A 25184-nucleotide genomic window follows, 5' to 3' on the forward strand; every position below is an offset into this window, starting at 1 on the left:
CAATGTGAAAGAATCTTGAGCATTGCCACGTTAGGAAATCTAGAAGCTTATAATCAATATACTATTTTCAGGGGGAGCATAAGGGCCTGTTTCAAAGGTAGATTAAAATGAAAGTATAAACTGTTTTACCTGGAATGATCCAAGAATATCCTTTAAGGGCTCTTCATAAAATTCATCTCTTCCAAAGAACAGCAGCAACTCAAAGAAACTCCTAGAAAGAATAAGTGAATGGATTGATTTTTTTTGCCCCAATTTAAAAGATTGTCAAGAAATAACAGTTACATAATATCAGATATTTAGTTTTAAAATAGTTGGCTTTGAAAAACTGTATTAATCATTTGGAGTGAAGTGAAGCTAAAGTCACTCAGACGTGTACGACTCTGCAACCCCATGGACTAGACATACAGTCCATGGAATTCTCCAGGCCAGAATACTGGAGTGGGTAGCTTTTCCCTTCTCCAGGGGATCTTTCCAACCCAGGGATTGAACCCAGGTCTCTCCCACATTGCAGGCGGATTCTTTACCAGTTGAGCTACAAGGGAAGCCCATTAATCATTTAGGATTCATGTTATGTTTTTGGTAAAATTATAATAAAATGAAATATACTGAAGTTCTATATCAATAGAATTACTTGAGTCTAGTAGTAGGAGTAGTGTTAGTCACTCAGTTGTGTCCAATTCTTTGTGACCCCATGGACTGTAGCCTGCCAGGATCCTCTCTAGGCAAGAATACTAGAGTGAGTTGTCATTCCCTTCTCCAGAGGATCTTCCCAACCCAGGAATTGAACTCTGGTCCTCCTGTATTGCAACCAGGGGGAAAAAATGCAGTGGTATACCAGGTGGCAAAAACATGGCTACATATAAAAAATCATAGTCCCACTTGACCCCAGTATAACAGACCCCAGAGAAAACGCAAAATCTAATTTTTGTTTCAGAGGGATATAGTGGAAGCTCAGTCATGGCTGGCTCTGCAATCCCACGGACTGTAGCCCTCCAGGCTCCTCTCTCCAAGGGATTCTTCAGGCAAGAATACTGGAGTGGGTTGTCATTTCATTCTCCAGGGGCTCTTCCCCAACCCAGGGGTTGAACCCATGTCTCCTGCATCACACATGGACTCTTTGCCATCTGAGCCACTAGGGAAGCCAGAGGGATATAAGGGATGGGTAAAACTGACACAAAATGTAAAATATATTCACAAAAATACAAAAACATTAAAGTCACAATGAAACTCTCAGTCAACATTTGTATTACAGCAAAATCACCAATTCTATAGCTAAAAAGTAACACATCAGTCCTCAAACCCTAGGCCACCCTTGATTATCCCATTTATGATACACTGTCCAAATTCTGTGATTCCTCCTTTTTAAATAAGTTATTTGGAAAATACTGTTACTAAGTACTTTATGTGCCTTTAACAATTCATGAGTTCACACAGGAAGAAATATGACTTACTTCCTAATCATGAGCATGGGAACTATTAAAAATTAATATTATTTAGTAATCCTAAAATAGCACAAATGACAAAACCCTAAATTTTTTAAAAAATCTTATTAATCTAGAAGACTCAACTAGGAATACCTGAATATTTTTTAAACACTTTTGGCTCCCCTTTTTGAGGCATAACTGACACACAATAATATATTAGTTTCAGGTGTACAACATAGTGATTCAACATTTGTACATGTGAAGTGATCACAATAAGTTTAATTAACATCTATCACCACACATAGTTGTAATTATTTTCTTCTGATAAGAACTTTTAAGATCTACTCTCTTAGCAACTCTCAAGTATACAATATTATTAACTATGATCACCATGCTGTGTATCACATCCCTGTGATTTCTTTTATAACTGGAAGTTTGTACCTTTTGACTCTCTTCGCTCATTTTGCCTAACCCTCACTGTCCACCTTTGGCAACCACTAATCTGCTTGTATCTATGAGCTTGTTATTTTGGGGTTTTCTTGTTTCTTTTGGTTTAAAATATTCAACATATAGGTGAGCTCATACAGTCTTTATCTGACTTATTTCACTTAGCATAATACTCTTCAGGTTCATTCATGTTGTCACAAATGGCAGTACTGCATTTTTTAATGGCTGAATAATATTTATTGTACATATATATATATACACAAACCACATCTATTTTATCCACTAATCCACTGATGGACACTTAGGCTGTTTCCATATATTGATTACTGTAAATAATGCTGCAATAAACAATTGGTGCATATATCTTTTCGAGTTAGTTATTTTCTTTGGATAAATACCCAAGTATTATTATTATGCTGGCTTGTATAATAGTTCCATTTTTAATTTCCTGAGGAACCTCCAGATTGCACCAATCTACATTCCCACTAACAGTGTACAAAGGTTCCCTTTTCTCCAGTTCCTTGCCAATGTGTGTTATTTCCTGTCTTTTTATTTTTGCCTTTATTCAAAGTAAATCACTAATAAAGACAATTTTTAATGCAAATGAAGAATGTAACTGAGAATTTTTTTAATTATATAAAAGACCTAGATATTACACAATAATTACAAAGACCTTTCTAAATATAGCATAGTAACCATATTCCATAAATTGCTATATTTATTTATAAATTTGACTACTTATATGTTTTAAATGTCAACAGAACAAAACCACATAAAAGCAAAATAATACACTGAGAATCTTTGCTGATTTCCTTAATTAAAAAGCTTATACAAGTACATTTTTTTTGAAGTTAACAACCTAGTAGAAAACTAGAAGGAAGACTACTTTACAGAAAAGAAATTCAAGTGGATTTTTTTCAAATATGAAAAGATTCCCTACTGTAACTAAATAAATGAAATTATTAAGATGAAATTTCATTTTTCCTATCAAATTTACAAAAATAAAAACACTGAAATATCATATGATGGCTCTGAAGTACAGAAATAGGCTCTGATACCTAGTTGGGGGGTTGATAAGTGGCACTACTTCATTTAAAGGCAGCATGCTGCTGCTAAGTCGCTTCAGTTGTGTCCAACTCTGTGCGACCCCATAGACGGCAGCCCACCAGGCTCTGCCGTCCCTGGGATTCTCCAGGCAAGAATACTGGAGTGGGTTGCCATTTCCTTCTCCAGTGCATGAAAGGGAAAAGTGAAAGTGAAGTCGCTCTGTCGTGTCCATAGCAGTAGTCAAAAAAGTTTAAAATGCACATACACCATTACACTTACCATTTCCAGTTAAAAGAATTTAATCCTCCAGATATACATAAGTTCAAACACACACATATATATGGATATATATCCACAGATGGTTTGTAGTAGTAAAAGAATGGAAACACACTAAATGTCTACCACAGGGGACTGGGTAAATTAATTATAATATGTAGACTGGGTAAATTAATTATAATATGCCCATAAAATGAAATATAAATATTAATGAGAATATTACTGAGAATATGTCTACATCTGTATGGATAAGGGAAAAAAATTCCAGGATATACTGTTAAACAAAGATGGAGAAATCTATTCATTACATTATTACTGGTATAAAGGAAAGGAGAGAGTAGAGGACACATGTATACCAATGCAAAATAATAGACTACTAGCGATAGCAACAAACTGGTAGAAAATAATTGCCTTACAAAGGGGAAACAGAAACAAATGGTCAGGTCAAATAATTCAAGGAGAATTATTTTTCATTGTCAACCATTATGCATTTATTTTACCATCAATAAGTAAGTGTAATATAGCACCATCAATGTACTTCTGGAGTCTTCTCTATCCCTATTAATAAAGCATTAATTCACATCTGTCTCATCTTTAAATTTCTAACAGACCCCATCTCTTATCTTGCTATTCCACTTTACTTAAAATCCATGTTCAACATAGCTGCCATTGTTATCTTCCTAAAACATAGAATGATTTAATTACTTAGACTTACCAATTGCTGAGTAGATTGTATCATCTAAAGTGAAGACCTCCAGCTGACGCATTTGTTTTATAGATGGATAAAGTATTATTTTCAAATATTTTAGTCATTTTCCAATGTTTAAAAACTGATATTTCAGATTAAATATAGATTTCTCTGAGCTCTTAAAACACGGAAACCCCTTTATCTCCCCACAGCAAAATAAGCTGAGCAGGTACTACCTTTAGTCAGGGCATGGACTTTTTTCCAATTTGCCAGTTTCCATCTACCTCCCATTTCCTCAACAAACTGCCTACATGACTTATTACTTATATTCCCTTCCTATTCCATTTAGGTATTTGAGACCACTGATGAAGAGAAGGAAATTCAAATTCCTTATTTTGACATAAGAACCTTTATGTCTGACTCAAAACTACTTTTATACACATACTTGTTACCAAATTCCATGCACACGAATTGCAGCATTTCCTACATGCCTTAAAACTACTGTGTGCATAAAGGTGTTTGGATCTCTTGCTTCCTCAAACCTATTTATAAGACTTTACCCAGGAACTTAGCCTAACAACTCCCTCCCTTCTCTCCAGACAAATACATAGGTGATTCATCTGTACTATCAAAGTAGTGTACTTGGAATATATATAACATGGTGAAACAAGGAAATGTTAAATTTGCACTAGGTATAATGGGGTAGAAACTGCATCATTACATTGAGTAGATGGTTCTAATTACTACAGCACTTAATTTTACTGAAGGAGGGAGAGATACAAGGTTTTTAGTAGACATAAAATATATTACGGCAGTTAATTTAGAGATGAGTGTGCAGATTTATATGACCTGGTAGATAATCAAACAAAATATGCAGAATTATGTCTGTATTATGTGAACATGAAAGGGGAGCCAACTTAACAAGAGATCTGTATATCCCTACCAGCTACTACAATAACGAGGCCCACTGTAATGACATTAAAATGAGAAAAACCACATGAAAAATAAAGAGTTGTTGTTTAGTCGCTAAGACTCTTTTCTGACCCCATGGACTGTAGCCCACCAGGCTCCTCTGTCCCTGGGATTTCCCAGGCAAGAGTACTGCAGTGGGTTGCCATTTTCTTCTCCAGTTCAGTTCAGTTGCTCAGTCGTGTCCGACCCTTTGCGACCCCATGAATCGCAGCACGCCAGGCTGCGAGTTTACCCAAACTCATGTCCATCGAGTTGGTGATGCCATCCAGCTATCTGATCCTCTGTTGTCCCCTTCTCCTCTTGCCCTCAATCCTTCCCAGCATCAGGGTCTTTTCCAATGAGTCAGTTCTTCGCATGAGGTGGCCAAAGTATTGGAGTTTTAGCTTCAACATCAGTCCTTCCAATGAACACCCAGGACTGATCTCCTTTAGGATGGACTGATTGGATCTCCTTGCAGTCCAAGGGACTCTCAAGAGTCTTCTCCAACACCATAGTTCAAAAGCACCAATTCTTCGGCGCTCAGCTTTCTTTATAGTCCCACTCTCACATCCATACATGACTACTGGAAAAACCACAGCTTTGACTAGACAGACCTCTGTTGACAAAGTAATGTCTCTGCTTTTTAATATGCTGTCTAGGTTGCTCATAACTTTCCTTCCAAGGAGTAAGCGTCTTTTAATTTCATGGCTGCAGTCACCATCTGCAGTGATTTTGGAGCCCCAAAAAATAAAGTCTGACACTGTTTCCACTGTTTCCCCATCTATTTCCCATGAAGTGATGGGACCGGATGCCATGATCTTAGTTTTCTGAACGTTGAGCTTTAAGCCAACTTTTTCACTCTCCTCTTTCACTTTTATCAAGAGGCTCTTTAGTTCCTCTTCACTTTCTGCCATAAGGGTGGTATCATCTGCATATCTGAGGTTATTGATATTTCTCCAGCCTGGTGTTGCGTGTGTGTGTTAGTCGCTCAGTCATGCCCAATTCTTTGTGACCCCATGGACTGTACGTTGTCAGGCTCCTCTGTCCATGGAATTCTCCAGACAAGAATACTGGAATAGGTTGCCATGCCCTTCTCCAGGGATATCTCCAACCCAGCGATCAAACCCATGTCTCCCGTATTGCAGGCAGATTCTTTACCATGTGAGCCACCAGGGAAGCCCTAGAACAAGGTAGGACTCCCCAAAATATGCAGCAGTCTAGAGCAGAGCTGGCAAACTACTGTTTTTTTGTTTTTTCATAATGCATGAGACAAGAACACTTAAATTTAAAATTTTAAATTGTTAAAAACCAAAAAAAAAGGGGTGGGGCAAGAGAATAGTATTTCCTAACAGGTAAAAATTACATGAAATTTCAATATCATTGTCAGTAAGTACATTATTGTTCAAACAGAGCCACATCATATATTTACATATTGACTATGGCTGCTTTCACACCAGATAAAGAAACTGAGTAACTGCAACTAGACCTTAATAGTTAAGCCTAAAAATATTTGCTGTCTGACTCTTCACTCAGCCGTGGTCTAGAGCCAACACTCGGTTTCAATCTCAGCTCCACTATTTCCTTTATATGTGATCCTAGGCAAGTCACTTGGTATCTCTGTGTCTCAGTTTCTTTATTTATAAAACAGGAACAATAATAATAGCTACCTCTTGTAAAGCACTTAAAACAATCCCTGGTAGTGCCATATAGGTGCTTGCTAATAATAATACAGAAAAATTTTTATTATTAATATTGCCATCAAAGTTTCCTTCAACAATCTAAGAGGAAACCTAAAGTCTTCACAGATGAGTTTTTCCCAGCTGTGCATATGTCAGTTTTGTTGAAATACAAGACACCGATTTTTCCTTACTTAAATTATGAAGATTTTTAAGATACCTAACAAAATTCATCAAAATGCTTTACTTTAAAAATGAATTATTGTGTAATGTAATACTGGAAATGTTGAATGTGTTTCATACAATGCTTAATATTTGGATAAACTATATATTTAGTATAATGCTTAATATGTAACAGTCTATATATTAACCAATTATAATTAGTACTAGTCCTAATTATAGGTTACCTACAGTTCATTCAACTAAACTGAAGTACTTATTCAAAATAGAAATACCTAAATAAAGTTATTTATATCAAACAAATTATTTGCAGTGGGATGAGTATATTATAGATGGCATGCCTTTTGAATTAAAAAAATTATACCTTTTATAGTCATTTTTACTTTTATCAAACAGTATATTCCTATTAGCTATGTAAGCTTCAATAACTAGAATACCACTAGAGTCCCCATTTATGAAACAAACTATATTCTGGCCTTAGAATTCAGATCATATTTTCACATATACTACAAGTGGTAATAAGGTACTTCCTAAAATACATAGGCACACAATAATAGACTGTTTGGTAATTATGACCAGAATTACTTTTCGTTTCTGGGTCTCTGAAGCAGATTAAGTAATTTTCACATTGAAATACAAGAATATGAATTTGTGCATTTATGTACCACAGGAAAATTCCACTAAATTATGATGCTTAACTACCCAAATACAAGAAATCCACTTACCAATTTAAGCCAAATAAAATTAGATCTACATGAATTAAATAAGTATAGAATAGAATGTTATAAACTCTCAATTTTTAACAATTTCTTCTATAATAATTCTAAATCTTTGATCATATATTTCAACTTAAATGCTACTTAAGCTTAACAAAGAGCATTTAGTCATACTGAGCCATTCGAATGCATTTATCTGCAAAACAATTTCTTCAGTAATGTCTTTACTAAGGAAAGAAAAGGTCTGTATTTTTTTTCAAATATATACAGATAAAGAAACTGTACATTATTTTTTATAAATGATGAATCACTACCTTTGGTGATTCACCCTCTGAAAATAAGTAAAGCGCTGGCTAAAACAGCTGGCTTTTGCCTTGACTAAAAATTAAAATAGTTATACTAATATGCTCCTCCCATCAGTTTCACCACATTTCTAAGCCTCTAAGGAAGAGTGCCTGGTTGCACACTGAATTACACAGGAAAGGGGAAAAAAAGACTAATTTTAAAATCCTCTCATATAGGTTTTCACCTGAATTCATATTATGTACATGGTCCAAAAATTCTCAGGCCAAGACTTTAGCTAAGATTGGTCCTGTGCTAGTAGTATCTCCAGGTCTCTGGCTGAAACAAATGTAAATCCTTTCTAAATATCCACTTCAAACCCAGGCTTCAATTTTTACAAATAAATTTATTCCAAGAAAATACAAATTCACAATCTGTAAATACTGTAGTATTTGTAAATATTAGTAATAATGATGATGCCAATAAAAATCATAGCCTATATAAGGAAAGACAACACCATAAGCAAAAAGCAAAAGAAAATCCACAAAGACTTTATATGTTTAAACCAGATCTAGAATATAAAATGAGAATAATATAGTTTAAGGAATATTATCCAGTCACTAAATGTCTTGACTCTTTGCAACCCCATGGACTGTAGCCCACCAGGCTCCTCTGTCCATGGGATTATAGTGGAGTGAGTTACCATTTCCTACTCCACATTTAAGGAATAAAGAAATATTAAAAATTATAAAAAAAGATAACAGCAATCAAAAACTTATAGAAATAGAATCAACAAAATTAAAAGTCAATGAACATATTTAACTGAAGGTTAGACATAGCTGAAGAAAAAAACTAGTAAAACTAGTAAACTGAAAGATCTGTAAAAAAAATTAAGTGCAATACAGAGAGACAAAGAAATGGAAAACACACGCAAGGGTTAAAGACATGAAGAATGGAGTGTACAATTCTAACATGACTAATTATACTTCCACAAAAAAAAAGATAGAATGAAGCTAAGACAAAAACTAGGTAAGAGTTTTTTATAACTGATAAAAGATACCAGATCTAGAAAGCCCAAGAAATTTCCACAATGATTAACCTATACCTTCCTAATCAGAGTATTTATAAAACGCCAAACAAAAGAACAATGTATAAACAACCAGAAAAAAAATAAAGACTATTTAAAAGACATGGGAAATTAAATGAGCAAGAAGAGTCTAAGATGCAAATTAGTAAAGTGCGTGTGTGCTCAGTTCTGTCCAATTCTTTTGCACCCTCATGGAGTATAGCCCGCCAGGCTCCTCTGTCCTTAGGATTTCCCAGGCAAGGAAATGGAATGGGTTGCCATCTCCTTCTCCAGGGGATATCTTCCAGACCCAGATATCAAACTAGGGACTAGCGTTTTCTGTGCCTCCTGCATTGGCAGGTGGATTCTTTACTGCTTGAGCCATGAGGGAAGCAGATGCTAATTCACTAATGCAAATTAGTAAGCATACAATGACTGAAAAATTTGACAGCATGAAGCAATAATAATCATTTCATCTGGGTTTTTAAAAATCACAGTAAAAATATATAACATCAATAACATTAAAACTGGAACGAGAAGTTTCAGTCATTGTGTTCGAGTGCTCTTGAGCTGAAGGAAGATAAAAAGCATATAAAATATATTCAGTACTAAGCTCTCCTAATTTATATATTTGTATACCTGAAAGTAGAAAGTTGACTACAAAAATGAATATCCATGAAAACCATAAAACAGCATGAGCAATGAAAAGCAACTAGCCAATATGAAAACATTTTGAAATATTAAAACATTTGAAAGCCTTTATAGTTGAACCAGCATTACATTGGCACGTTAACAAACAGCCTAATGAAATTTAATGAAAAATCCAAAAATAGGACAGTTGCATGGGAGAAGTGAATACGTGACAAAAGCAGCATCTCAAATCAGGGAAAATGTTGACTTCATATCAGATAGCCCAGTATTAAAAGACAAAATTGATTCACTCTAACTTCCAAACATAAGAAAAAAATTCAAAATGGATCAAAACCCTAAATATAAAAAAAAAATTAATACAAATATCAGAAATAATCACATTAAACTTGGTTATAGAGAAATTTTTCTTAATTATGATTCAAAAGTCAGAAGCAGCATAAGAATACTGATAAGATTTTCTGTCTGGCATCATACTTGTGCTACATCTTTTTGTAGTTCACTCCTTCTGGGAATAAAATCCTTCAGCTTTTGCTTCCCTGAAAACATCTTTATTTCTCCCTCAAGAATTAATAGTTGAAAGACTTATTCCTGCAGTACTTTAGAGATGTCACTTGACTATGTTCTGGCTTACATAGATTCTGAGATGTCTGCTGTGGTATTCTAAATAAGGTAATGTCTTTTTTCTCTGGTGGCCTTCAAGATATTTTCTGTGATTTTCTGAGTTTAAATGTGATGCATCTAGGTGATCTAGGTGGCAGGCTGAGAGAGAGTTTAAAATTATTGTTTGTTGTTCTTTGTTCTGAGTTTTTTAGATCTATGGTTTAATGTCTTTCAGTATATTTGAAAAAACACACAGCTACTGTCTTGCATTTCTTCTGCCTAATTTTGCTTCTATTTCTGGGATTCTAACAGACTTATGTTATACAAGTTCATATTTTCTTAAAGTTCTTAGGCCCTCTGTTCTATTTTCTTTTTTTTCCCTTGTTATTTAGTTTAGGTAATTTCTTTTGACCTACACTTGAGTTCATTTATTCTTTCCTTAACTGTATTGTGCTAACTCTATGATAAGCCCATCAGAGGCATTCTTCATCCGTTACTGTATTTTTTATTTCCAGAATTTCCATTTGAATCTTTCTTAAAGTGTCCTAGCTCTCTGTTGAAATTCTCAATATATTTCAACCATGTTATCCACTTTTACCACTAGATCTTTATATGTGAATTTGATTCTACAAACTGCTTTGTCCCTTGATAGTGCATTCTTTTTCTTTTTCTTTTTCATGTGTCCATAACTTTTGGCTGAAAGCTAGACTTCATGATTATGAAAGTAAAGACAGATACTAATAAAATTGGTGCCTGGAAAATGACATGCCTTTTCTTCTGCCAGCCTTTACTGTGGGGCATTTAAATGAATCTAGTCATGAGTTAAGTGGGCTTGTGTTATTGCTATCATGTGGGTTGTTGCTATCATGACCTTCAGTGCACCGGCTTCAAATTCCTCCGCTGTCATCTTGTGTTGAAGGTGGAGCCTGGGTTGTCAGATAACATTTTAGGCTTTCTGAGCCACATTAAGGTCTCGCTCCCATTTTTTTTTCCTCCCCCTTTCCTCGTCCCAACTGCCACCAACCTCACATTTTTTTTTAATACCATTCTTTAAAAATATAGTATGTCTTAGCTTGGGAGCCATATTAAAAATGAAAACAGAAACAGCTTTGGACAGCATTTGACCCCATGGGCCACAGTCTGCCAACTCCTGAGGTAAAGAATAATCATGTTAAGCAGAGAAACGGAACACATTAAGACCCAACTGAAACTTTTATAAATAAAAAAATACAATGTCTGAGATGGAAAATACATTGTATGGGATTAATGTCAGATTAGACTGAAGAAGACAGTGTCAGTAAAAACAAGATACAGCATTATTAAAACAAAACACACACAAAGACTGAAAAAAATGAACAGAACAGTCAGTAATATGTGAGTCAACTGTGGATTTCCTTCAAGTGGTGTCCTTTAAGAAAATATAAGGGTCGTTTCTAAAAAAATTCTCGAAGGAATTTTACAAATTTGGTAAAAAGTACAAACCCAAAAGTCCAAGAAGCTTAAGAGTAAGAAGTGTGAGAGAAACTACTATGTAAAATTACAATCAAATTTCTTAAAACCAGTAATAAACTTCAAAAGACACTAATAAGAAAATGAAAAGGTAGGCCACAGTATAGGGAAAAGTATTTACAAATCACATATCTGATAAAGAATGTGTAACTAGTATAAAGAACTCTTAAAAGTCAATAAAGTAAACAATCCAATTTAAAAATGGGCAACAGATTAGAATAGATGTTTTACTAAAGAAGATATGCACAGAAGATAGGTACATGAAAAGATCTACCATCAACAGGACTGAGGAAATGCACCAAAACTGAGATACCACTATGCAACTACTTGAATAGCTATCATGAAAAAGACAAAAAGTAAGTGCCAGTGAACATGAGGAGACACTGAAATCCTTATAGATAGCTGGTTAGAATTTTAAAGGTGTAGTCACTTTAGAAAGAGTTTGGCAGTTTCTATGTTAAACATAAAGACTCTGTCTGCAATGCAGAAGACCTAGGTTCGATCCTTGGGGTGGTAAGATCTCCTGGAGAAGGGAGTGGCAATCCACTCCAGTATTCCTGCCTGGAGAATTCCACCAACAGAGAAGCCCTCTGTCTGTGGAGTCGCAAAGAGTTGGACGACTTAGTGACTAACACTATCATGAAAGTAAAAGTCACTCAGTTGTGTCCGACTCTTTGCGACCCCATGGACTATACAGTCCGTGGAATTCTCTAGGCCAGAATACTGGAGTGGGTAGCCTTTCCCCTCTCCAGAGGATCTTCCCAACCCAGAGATCGAACCCAGGCCTTCCTCATTGCAGGTGGACTCTTTACCAGCTGAGCCACAAGGGAAGCCCAAGAATACTGTACTGGGTAGCCTATCCCTTCTCCAGGGGATCTTCCTGACCCAGGAATCGAACTGGGGTCTCCTGCATTGCAGGCGGATTCTTTACCAACTGAGCTATCAGGGAAGCCCACAACACTATCATAGGATATTGCAATTCCATTCCTAAATATCTAGTCAAAGAAAATAAAAACATTTGTCCACTTGTACACAAATGTTCATAGCCAAAAAACTGCAAATAGTGCAAATATCCATCAATTACTAGATTTTAAAAACAAAATGGATTTTGTTTTGGATTACTATCCAACACAAAAATGAATGAGCTACTGATGTGCTAAAACATGAACTTCAAAAACATTCTAAATGAAAGCACTCATATGTAAAAGCCTACATGTGGTGACATATTGTTTACATGGAATGTCTAGGTATAGCAGCTATAATATTAAGATAGAAAACAGATGTTCCTTGGGCTGGGGAGAGACTAAGATTTGTCTGAAAGTGTGAATGAGGGATATTTTAGGGGTGGAGAATCGTAGTAATACTGGATTGTAGTAGTGGCTGCACAGCTTTATAAATTTACTGTAAATCATTTGCTGTTGTTTTTTAGTCATTAAGTCATATCTTACTCTTTTGAGACCCCATGGATTGTAGCCTGCCAGGCTCCTCTGTCCATAGGATTTCCCAGGTAAGAATACTGGAGTAGGCTGCCATTTCTTTCTCCAGGGGATCTTCCCGACCCAGGGACCGATTAATAATACTTAAATTGCAAGAACTTAGTGGAAATTATGACTCAATAAAGGTATAAAAGAGATAACTAGCAATGGGTAAGGAGTGTAGAGATAGAGATAAAAGAAAGCTGATGATATATTCATAATTATTAAAGCTGGTGATGGGCAGTTCATTATACTCTTCCTTTTAATTCTGTGTAGGTTTGAAAATTGTCATAATCTTAAAAATTTATAAAATACTGCATTAACAGCGATGTAGGGAATCAGGTCCCCTCTTATAAGGCTGGCAATATTGTAAATTGGCTCAACTTAAACAGAGAAAATTTGGCACTATCAAAATGATAAACCTAACATTCTCTGATCTAGCAATTCTACTCCCAGGATACCTGTACAATATGCAAAACTCCTTGAAATCAAATATTTCAGATTCAGGTCCAGACCACTGCAATAAGGCAAATATTGCAATAAAGCAAGAGACATGAATTTATCTTTTTGGTTTCCCAGTGCACATAAAATTTATGTTTATACTATACTGTGTAGTCCATTAAGTGTGCAATAACATTATTCATAAAAATGCATATAGCCTAATTTAAAAATACTTTATTGCTAAAAAGTGCTAACCATCATGTGAGTCTTCAGTGAGCTGTACCAGTAACATCAAAGATCACTGATTACAGATGATAATAACAAATATAATAATAATGAAAAAGTGTGAAACAGTGTGAGAATTACCAAAATAAGACAAAGAGACATGAAATGAGCAAATTCTGTTGAGCACTAACAGACCTGCTCAATGCAAGGTTGCCAGAAACCTTCAATTTGTAAAACAGTAGTTACCTATGAATCACATAAAGCAAAATGCAACAAAACAAAATATGCCTGTATATATTCCTAGGGCCATTCATACATGGCAATTAATTAAGGGGTTGTTGATAAAGGGTTCTTGATAGCAACAGACTGGAACAAAATCTAAACACTCATTAACAGAGTACCAGTTAGTTAAAATTTTTATATATCCATAACATTTAAATACTCTACAGCCGTTTTAATGACTGATGATAGTCCTTCCATAACGGGAAAAGATATCCAAATGAAGAAAGGGTGCATACTATAGCACCTTTTAGCATTTTTGTAAAATGGAGGAAAAGGAAACATGATTTTTTTTTGTATATGCATAAAATATCTCTGGAAGGAAACCCAAGAGAATGATTACATTGACTGTCTATGGAAATGGAAACTAGAGGACGTTTTCACTGTAAACAAAATTGAAGGATATAAACTGGACAATATCTATTTGTGTGTTCACCATACTTCCTGAATTTTGAACCACAAACATGTATTATACCACCTACTCAAAACTTAAAAACTGATACCAAGAAAATCTTAAAAACAGCTCCCCCAAAGGGCACATTATATACAGGGAAACAAAAATAAGGATGCCAGACTTTTCATCAGGGAAAAAAAAATCACACAAGCCAGAAAACAATGGATAGACACCTTTTAAAGTACTAAGGTAAAAAATCCTATCAACCAAATATAAAATCAGTGGAAATACCTTTCAAAAACAGGTCTTTGATCTCCGTGACAATCAGCACACCACCACACCACAGTATCGTATCTGTCTGAATGCTGACAACATTGTGATGAACCTATAGGATGAAAGCTTCACCCCAGGGAAGCTTTATAAAGGGTAAGAGGAGTTCACCACTGGAGAAGAAAAACAAAAATCTCTCCCTTCCTTGGTGTTTAAGGAGTCAGCTTGGGGTCCAGCACACCCCACCCTGCCCCCAGTATCAAGTGATGGTCCCCTCTGCTCCAGTCTTCTCCACCCTTCTTGGATAAACGAAGACTGACCCATTTTCAGAGGAATGACTTTCCTCCTCACTGTGCTGGCCTGAGGTGTTAGAACAGCATGTTATTTTTCAGTGACTTCCTACAGTGCGGGTTCCTCCATCAAGGGTGGGAGGCAATAACCACCATCCCAGGAATTCTCAATACATTTTTATTACCTAAACTGAGGGGGGTAAAAACCCCAGACGTCTCAGTCAGTTATGCAGAAGGCAACTGCTTAGTGATTAGGTTTGACCAAGGAGGCAGTGGTAGAAAATTGAAGGAGGAAGGGAGCAGTAAGAGGTCTTTCCCCCTTGCTCTTCTTCTGGGTCCTAGTTAGCAGTAATTATATCTCTCCCAAGGTCTCCTCTCACAAAGGTCAATACATCTTTCCCTTATCAACCATCTCCAGTCTCTGAGTTCTAGCATTCCATCTTTGTTCCTCTGTCCTATTTCCAGGGAAAACAGCAACTTAACTGCTAGTTGCTAAGTCTAGGTTCCTCTTCTTCATGGTCTGTTCTCTCAGATCTTCCAACAACTATGAAACTGGTTCTATAAATTAAATTCCCTCTACTGAATTATCTAGCATGATTTACATTTCCCTAACTAGAGCTTGATTTAAATAACCTATAAGTCTTACCTGTAACTTATAAACTTATCTTCACCTACTAAACCTATCTTTGGAGAAGAAAATGGCAACCTACTCCAGTATTCTCGCCTGAGAAATCCTACGGACAGAAGAGTCTGGTAGGCTACAGTCCATGGGACTGCAAAAGAGTAGGACACAACTGAGCGACTAAGCAACAATATAAACCTATCTTAATCAAAAAGAAGACAGGAGACAAAAATAAATTTACTTGTGATAATTCCCTATATCACCAGCAGGAAATTATATTCCATCCCCCCAGTTCCAAAATTAGAATGGAAAACTTGTTCAAAAGTCAATGGCTTAAGAAAAATATAACCAATAAGATACAGCCAAGATGAGTCACATATTTATTTTTACGAAGTATTTTGAAAATATGAGTGTATCTTGGTGCTTTCATTCTGGAATTTTTTAACTCAGATACAATTTTACATATAACATTATATTAGTTTCAGGTAGATAATATGATAATTCAATACTTGCATATATTACAAAATGATCACCACAACAGTCTAGCTTAACATCCATCACCACATATACATACACACCATGTTTTTTCCCTATGGTAAGAACTTGTAAGATCCACTCTCTTAGCATCTTACAAATTTATAATAAAATATTAACTAGTCACCAAGCTATACCTACATCCAATGACCTGTTTATAACTGGAAGTTTGTACCTCTTAACCATCTTCACCCATCTGGGCTACCCTCAACCCCCACCTATGGCAACCACCAATCTGTTCTCTACCTAGGAGTTCAGTTTTGTTTTAGATTCTACAACTGAAATCATTATGGTATTTATCTGACTTATCTCACTTAGCATAATACCCTCAAAGTCTATCCATATTGTCACAAATGGCAAGACTGCATACTTTTTTATGGCTGATGAGTTATGTGTTTATAGATATATGAATACACATACACATACATATCACATCTCTTTATCCTTTCCTGTACTGATGGATACTTAGGTTGCTTTCATATCTTGGCTACTGCAAATACAGCAATGAACATAGGGATGGTGATATCTTTTTGAACTAATATTTTTGTTTCTTTCATATTAATACCCAGAAATGGAATCACTATACCATATGGTAGTTTTTTAACTTTTTGAGGAGCTTCCATAGTAGTGCTTTCCATAGTGGTGGTACCAATTTACATTCCCCAAAACAGTGCACAAGGATTTCCTTTTCTCCACATCCTTGCAATGCTTATTACTTCCTATCTTTTTGATAATAGCCACTCTAACAAGTGTGAGGTGATATCTCATTGTGGTTTTGATTTGCATTTCCCTGATGATTAGTGATGTTGAACACATTTTCATATACCTGCTGGCCATCTTCATGCCTGCTTTGCAAAACTATCTATTCAGATCTGCCCATTTTTTAAAATCTGATTTTTCTTTTTTGCTGTTGAGTTGTATGCATTCTTTATACTTTTATATTTTGCATAACAACCCCTTATCAGACATATAATTTGCAAATATTTTCTCTCATTCAGTAAAGTTTCTTTTCAATTTATTGATGGTTACCTTTGCTGTGCAGGAACTTTTTAGCTTGATATAGTCCCACATGTTGATTTTTCCTTTTGTTTCATTTGCTTTTGGTGTCAAATCAAAAAAAAATTATCACTAAGAACAACATCAAGAAACTTACCACTTGTGTTTTCTTCTAGGAGTTTGATAGTTTCAGGTCTTGCATTTGATTCTTTAATCCACTGTTGATTTTTGTGTATGGTCCAGTTTTATTCTTTTGCATTTTGCTGTCCAGTTTTCCCAAAACCATTTACTAAAGAGACCCTCCAATCCCCACTGTATGTTCTTGGCTCCTATGTTATAAATTAATTGACTATATATGTGCTGGTTAATTCTGAGCTCTCTATCCTGTTCGATGACCTATATGTCTGCTTTTATGTCAGTACCATACTGTTTTGATTACTCTAATTTTGTAACTTATAGTTGACCCTCGAACAACCCTTGAACTGCACAGGTCCACTTATATCTGGATTTTTCTCCCCTAAATACATACTGTAGTACTACACAATCTTTGGTTGGTTGAAATCCATGGATGTGGATGGAACTTCAGCTGCAAGGGCTGACAGTAGTTACTTTCCATTGCACAGTGGATGGGAAAGTTGGTGCCCCTAACTTCCGCATTGTTCAAGGGTCAACTGTAGTTTGAAATCAGGGTATAATGCCTTCAGCTTTTTCCTTCTCAAGTTTCCTTGCCTATTTGGGGTCTTTTGTGGTTCCATACAAATTTTAGGAATGGTTAGTTCTATTTCTGTCAAAATTTTAATGTATTGTTGCAACAATTAATATATTGTTGCTAATATTTAATTGAGGATTTATACATCTATTTTCACTGGACATTGACCTGTAATTTTCTTTCAAGATATCCTTGTCTGGTTTTGATATTAAGGTAATCTTGGCCTCATAAAATGAGTCTGGAAGTGTCCCCTTCTCTTCTATTTTTGGATGAGTTTGAGAAAGATTTGTATTAATTGTTTGAATGTTTGGTAGAGTTTCCCAGTAAGGCTGTCTGGTCCTGAATTTTTGTTTATTGACAGGTTCTGAATTACTGATTCAATCTTACTAGTAACTGTACTGTTCAGATTTTCTATTTCTTCATGATTCACTCTTAGTAGGCACTATGTTTATAGGAATTTATCCATTTCTTCAGTTATTCAATTTATTGGGGTACAATTCTTCATCGTACAGACAGCCCTGCATATCCATAGGTACAACACACACAACACATCCATGGATTCAGTCTACCACATATGGAAAATATTGAAAGGGAAGGGAAATTCCAGAAGGTTCCAAAAAGCAAAACTCGAATTTGCTGAGCACTAGCAGTGATTTACATAGCTTTTACTAACTGTATTTACAATGCTCTACATAGCATTTACATTGTACTATATATTATAAGTAATCTAAGATGACTGCAGATACCATGTTGTTTTATATAAAGGACTTGAGCATCTGTGGATTTTGGTATCTCTGGGGAAATCCTGGAACCACGCCCCTATGGATGCAGTGAGACAACTGTAGTCTCTGATGATCCTTTTCATTTATGTGGAATTGGCTATAACAACTCCTCTCTTGTTTCTGACTTTGAGTCTTCTGTTTTTTTTCTTGGTGGGTCTAGTTGAAAGTTTGTCAATTTTATCTTCCCCAAGAACCAGCTCTTAGTTTCATCAATCTTTTTAGTTTCTATTTCATTTAGTTCCACTCATCTTTAGTTACATCTTCCCTTCTACTGACTTTGGGCTTCATTTGTTATTCTTGTTCTGATTCCTAGGAATATAAAGTGAGGCAACGCTGTTTGAGATCTTTTTTTTTTCTTGATGTAAATATTTATTGCTATGAACTTTCCCCTGAGAACTCCTTCCATATACCAAAGTTTTGATATACTTACTGTATTTCTACTTTCATTTTTCTCAGTACTTTTTGTCTTTGATTTGTTCTTTGACTGTCAGTAGCATGTTGTTTAATCTCCACATATTTGTGAATTTTCCAATTTTCTTCTTGTAATTGATTTCTACTTTCATACCATTGTAGTTAGAAAAGATGCTTGATATGTTTTCATTTTTCTAAATGTTTTAAGACTTGTTTTATGGACTAATATGATCTATCTGTCCCATACATTTGAGAAGAATGTGTATTCTGTTGCTTTTAGAAAGAATATTCTGTATGTCTGTTAAGTGTATCTAGTCTAAAGTGTCATTCAAAGCCAATGCTTCCTTGTTGATTTTGTCTGGATGATCTACTGATTAATTAAAGTCCTTTACTATTGTATCGCTTGCCTATTTCTCCCTTTAGGTCTGTCAATATGTGCTTTATGTATTTGGGTGCATCTGAGGGAGTTTACGATTTCTGTATAAGGAGCAATGAGCAAAATTTTGTCAAATTTTCAACAAGTAAAGATGTATTTCATATTTGTTTTGTTTTTTCTTCTGACTTTATTCCACAGTGAAATCCAACAGTATAATGATATAGTCTAGTTCTGTCAACCAAAGCTACTATGGGAAGGAAATCAAAAGAATGATCAAGCTTTCCTTCCTTTAGTTAGAAAAAACTAAATACCATTTTTAAAACTACACATATTCATCATTCTAGATTTTAATAGGTACTATAGGTGAGAATAGAGGATGTCATCTGATCACTTCACCTCTGCCAAAACAAATATACCAGTTAATAATCCCTTTATCTTTTTGCCTTTAAGAAGACTACAGTCTCAATGACTTCACTTCAAAATTAACAAAAGTAGTAATAAAAACCAAAATTACAAGGAAAAAAGATGCCAGTCCACATATAGCACCAAATGAAATTCTGAACATTTAAACATGGCCAATATAAGTAAATACATATAGGTTTGTCTAATTTGACTTTAAACATGACAAATCTTGAAAACAAAATATCCTAATGTAATAGCAGAGAAAAAACAATGTTGAGAGAACTTAGTAAGGGAATTTAATTAAGACCCCCAGTGAGCTCAAAAGGGATTTCTTCCTTAGGGAGAGAAAATAAAGAAAAAGAAGGCTAGACAATCTTCATTTCTCTATAAAATAAATGAAGTTCACCTGCCACAAATGATTAGTAAAGATAATGAATACAAAATTGGAGAAGGTTCAAAAGAGTTGCAGAGTCAAGAAGTAACAGAAGTGTTACATGTTGTAGAGAAAGGCTATACTGACTGAGGCCTACAAAACTAACACCTTTAATGGAGTCTTTGTTGTTGTTTAGTCACTCAGTCATGTCCGACTCTTTGTGACCCAGTGGACTGTAGCCTACCAGGCTCCTCTGTCCATGGGATTCTCCAGGCGAGAATACTAGAGTGGGTTGCCATTCCCTTCTCCATTTGTGGGGCCTACCATCACCCTCAAAAAAAAAAAGTCCTTTAGAATTAGCCTTTCTTCCTTTGATTTCTAGGCTATCCCCTAAATTAGTTGAAACCTGGACTTAAGTCATAAATGCAACCAAATAAAACATGGTTTAACACAGTAGAGACTAAAGTTAGGCTCAAATCCTATGTTTGAAATATGGTACAATACAGCAACATAATCAGAAATGGTCACTGATCTCTCATTATATGTGTGGCCCATGACAGTCTAGCCACTCTTATTAAAGAGGCAGAGTATACCCACTTAGTTCCATGAAAAAAAAGGCCCTTTGGTCTTCTCTCCCAATGCAAATTGGCATATATACTTTTAATGTTTGCCAGTGTATATACTAAATGCTGCTAGCTGAACTAGTTCTCACCTCCAGTACATCATGTGGGTCCTTTTAGACCTAATGTTGCTGCTGCTAAGTCACTTCAGTCGTATCCAACTCTGTGTGACCCCACAGACGGCAGCCCACCAGGCTCCTCTGTCCCTGGGATTCACCAGGCAAAAACACTGGAGTGGGTTTGCTATTTCCTTCTCCATTAGACCTAATGGCTGCCAAGCAAATCATTACCCCCATTACTGAACTCTGCCTGGAATGCTGAAATTATGAACATTTACTTTCTGCCCAGATAAAATAGGCTAGAAAGGCAACATTAAAGTTTGCTTTTATGTAAAACTGATAAAGTTTACACTGTCTGTCTGAAGGCCCACTTAGTTAAAGGTGTTTGGCTTTGTTCTACTTGGAAAACTTAGAAATCAACATTTAACTGATCTAAAACAAGAAAACAATAGGAAAATATAAACAGAATTTAATTAGCTTAGATGTGCAAAAATCCCCAAACTTCTCAGGTCTCAGTTTTCTTATCTATAAAGGAATTAACTTAAGGTGCTTTTTAGTGCCAACACATATGTACACACATGGCAAAATTTTCATTTCTTTAGAAAATACAGCTTGCAAGCAAAGTCAACCCAGATAAAAATTATAATTAGTCCATTTAAGAAAATTCCCTACATGACTATTCATTTCTGTAAAATTTTAAAAAACACTCAGGTAAGAAGCCAGAAAACAGAAAGCAGAATCCAGTTTCTTCTCTATAAAGAACATCTTAGAAAAAGTGTAGTTTTCAGAATCTCCCAGCCTATAGAAGGTAGATCTTCACATATGTATTAATTTACAAGGTGTGTATTGGTTTTTATGAAAGTGAACATATATAGACCAGGACAATACTACCAGAGAATATAGTGATTTTTAACATATACTATATATATATATATGTGTGTGTGTGTGTGTGTGTGTGTATAAAATATATATCAGCATAAGACATAATGTTATAGCTACTACTACTTTAGCTTGCCTATACATTTTTTGTTAAGTGAATAAAACTTTGAAAATACATGATATATATCATAAATAAGAATTCTACAAACAGATATGAGTTACAGTAAAATACATTAATATCCTGACATCCTGTCCAAGCACTTTGAACATTCTGTTTGCCATTCCTGGAAGTTTCTTTTGCTCCTTTATCTAATTTACTCTCATCATTCCTTTAAAACTTAGCTAAAGTATTAGTTCACCAAGCATATTTTTCCTGACCTCCTAGACCAGGTCAGGTCCCCTGTTATATTCTCTCACTATACCATGTAATTGTTTTATACTTATAATATATGCTACTGGAGTTGCTTGTGTAGTAAGTCTATAAGATCTTTAAAAGAAGATTTCATCTCTTATTTTCTATTTTATCTCTTAGAATGAAGCACAGAGATTTACAGAAGGAATGAATGAATAATTATAGAATAATTGTTAGAATAGTTTTCTGGCTCAAGTATTCCAATAAAATAGAACACTATACATACTCACTGTTCTTTTAATGGTACCATCATGTGGTTTTTTCTCCATTTTTTTTTTCTGGTATTAAAAATACAATTATCTTTTCCACTAAAGAAAATTCAAATAATGCAGAAAGTTTCCCCTATATGAAACATTACTATTTAACAAACCACTAAGATAATTTACTTTCTTTTGCCTAGCACTATTATTCTTTTCATGTGTAGTAAAAAAAAAAAAAAAAAAAGCAAGGAATGAAAGTCAACAAATGACTTTAAAAATCTGTTTAAGTACTTTTGAAAACTTTAAAAACATTTTCACATTACAACAGAAAGTTCAGTTCAGTCGCTCAGTCGTGTCCGACTCTTTGCGACCCCATGAATTACAGCACGCCAGGCCTCTCTGTCCATCACCAACTCCCGGAGTCTACCCAAACCCATGTCCATCGAGTCGGTGATGCCATCCAACCATCTCATCTTCTGTTGTCCCCTTCTCCTCCCGCCCCCAATCCTACCCAGCATTAGGGTCTTTTCCAATGAGTCAACCCTTCGCATGAGGTGGCCAAAGTATTGAAGTTTCAGCTTCAACATCAGACCTTCCAATGAACACCCAGGATTGATCTCTTTTAGGATGGATTGATTGGATCTCCTAAGTTAAATATTATATAGATGAAAGTGAGGGATAAATAATCCAAATAGGCACTGAATCAAGAATAGTACTTCTTGCTTAAAATTAATCTATTTCTTTCAGTATTTATTTTCTTCTCTTCAGAAATCAGCAGAGAATAATTGAAAATGTTTTGGTAGCTTTCAAAATATCATATAAAAATATTTTTTGAAATGACATCCATTATTTTTGTCTACCTACCTAGCCAGCTATCACACTATCTCATTCACTTCTTGAGTAAACTCCTTACCTTCCAACAAATCTGTGGTCCTCACATGGTAGCCAATATAGTATCCTCCTTTCCCCTTTTCCCCCTAGCCATGGGGTGTGTTTACTATCAGACAGGCCAAACGCTTATCACACGGTGATTACTTCAAGCAACAGGCAAATACCTCAGCCAGTCTTGAGTTCCCAAAATATTCTGGGAAATAGAAGTAGGAGCAGAGGGTTTCTTTTCCTTTGGTTAAAGTAACTTAATCCCAGAATTGTCAGCACTCCAAGAGAATGAAGCCAAAAAAATAGTGATGGAAAGTGACCAATTATAGATATTTTATTCTATGAATTCAGAAAATCCTGAAACTAGTTCTAGTCCTTGCTTTTCCATGGCTTAGTCATCTAATAAATTCCTCCATGCCCTTCTTATTTTGTTTAAACTGCCTGGGTAAAGATTTGTTAATTATAATCAAGAAATCCTGATATTTCTATATCCATTTAGGTATCACAAAAAATAAATATTTTTAAGTTATACACACACACACACACAATTTTATAACTGCTACACTCTTACAAGTCTACATAACGTCATACTCTAAACTCTTCTTCCTACCTACAATTTTTTTTCAGCTTTACTAGGGTACAAATGACAAATAGAAATTGTATATATTTAAAGCATACAACAGTAATCATATTAAGCCAGTTAATATATCTATCACTTCACATAGCTCCTATGACTTTAAATACATATAAACTTTTAAAGAAGCATAATATACATGCTCTCTTTAAAATTTATATATATATATCATATATATAAATCAAAAAACCATAAGGTTCGTATATATGAAATCTACATGTCTTCGAGATTTAAAAATGCTAAATGTACAGAAACGCTTCAACCCTGTCTCTTACTGCCAATGCCCCAGAATTAACAACTTCAGTATTTTTAATAGTTACTGATAATAAGCTTTGCTAGTATTTCTTGATTTACCAATTTTAACTATTATCTCTTAACTTCTTGCTATGATAAAAAAGAATTTAACTCCTCACACAACCAATTTCATCCTCCCAACAGTTACTCATTATTACTCCTCTATTATTTATCTTTGTAACTTTACTTACACTTTTATTTATGGTTTCATGTACTACTGAAACTCCATTTTGTAAAATATGAAATAAAGGAAGGCTATTAGTTCCCTTGTCCTTCACTTTCAACTCACAATTTCCATTAAGTAGTCTTATACTGAAAGGCTAATAATTTTCCTCTGTTCTGTAACTATAACTATTTGTGCTTTTATAAGCTTAAAGCCAATAAGCATCGTGTGTGTGTACGTGTGCACTAAGTCACTTCAGTCATATCTGACTCTTTGCGACCCTATGGACCATTACCCGCCAGGCTCCTCTGTCCATGGCATTCTCCAGGCAAGAACACTGGAGTGGGTTACCATGCCATTCTCCAGGGGATCTTCCCGACCCAGGGACTGAACCCACATCTGTTACATCTCCTGCATTAGCGGGTGGGTTCTTTCCCACTAGAGCCACCTGGGAAGTACCCTAAGCATCATGTATATGAAGAATATATAAATAATATTTATATAAATAACATTCACTGCATATCTAAGTAAGTGAGTTATCACTCTGTATCCTTTTCCTATTCAGATTATTTTTAATTTCCTGGAGTATCTAATTGCTTTTTTATTTCCTTTGCTTTGTCTACTTATATAATTACCTTAAATGGTTCCAAAGTCTCAAAGTTAGTTTCACATCTCCTACTGAATACTTCCCTCTTGAAGTGACATATCTGTAAGACCTACTATTCGGCAGTGACCCTGGAACCTCTCTCCTCTCTAAGTAAAAAATACTGTTTTCTAGATCCACTGTCATATGATCTTTTTATATTATAACCCATTTTTCTGGAGCACATTCTCTAATAACTTCTCAAGAAAGAGAATGCGGACAAATCAATCTTCCAGATCCTTACATGCCTGGAAATACGGTTTCTACTCTCATACTTCACTGACAGTTTGGATAAGTATAAAATTCTAC

General features: G+C 35.1%; 2 protein-coding genes across 11 annotated transcripts in view; one reads left to right on the forward strand and one right to left on the reverse strand.

Moving 5' to 3' along the window:
• Positions 1–25184, forward strand: part of CGGBP1 (CGG triplet repeat binding protein 1) — a 178995-nt gene that overhangs the window by 87097 nt on the left and 66714 nt on the right. The gene's annotated exons all lie outside the window — the stretch shown is intronic.
• ZNF654 (zinc finger protein 654) overlaps positions 1–25184 on the reverse strand; it is a 90692-nt gene that overhangs the window by 33811 nt on the left and 31697 nt on the right. For all 5 annotated transcript variants that reach the window (XM_081550879.1, XM_081550859.1, XM_081550852.1 and 2 more), the window contains exon 3: positions 130–211. Coding sequence is in view for 3 of the 5 variants with exons in the window: in XM_081550859.1 (XP_081406985.1) it covers positions 130–211 (82 nt within the window). In the remaining 2 variants the exon portion in view is untranslated. The remainder of the gene's footprint in view (positions 1–129; positions 212–25184) is intronic.

This window comes from Giraffa tippelskirchi, chromosome 2, assembly GCF_054371585.1.
Source record: "Giraffa tippelskirchi isolate mGirTip1 chromosome 2, T2T-mGirTip1v1.2.pri, whole genome shotgun sequence".
Classification (NCBI taxonomy): domain Eukaryota; kingdom Metazoa; phylum Chordata; class Mammalia; order Artiodactyla; family Giraffidae; genus Giraffa; species Giraffa tippelskirchi.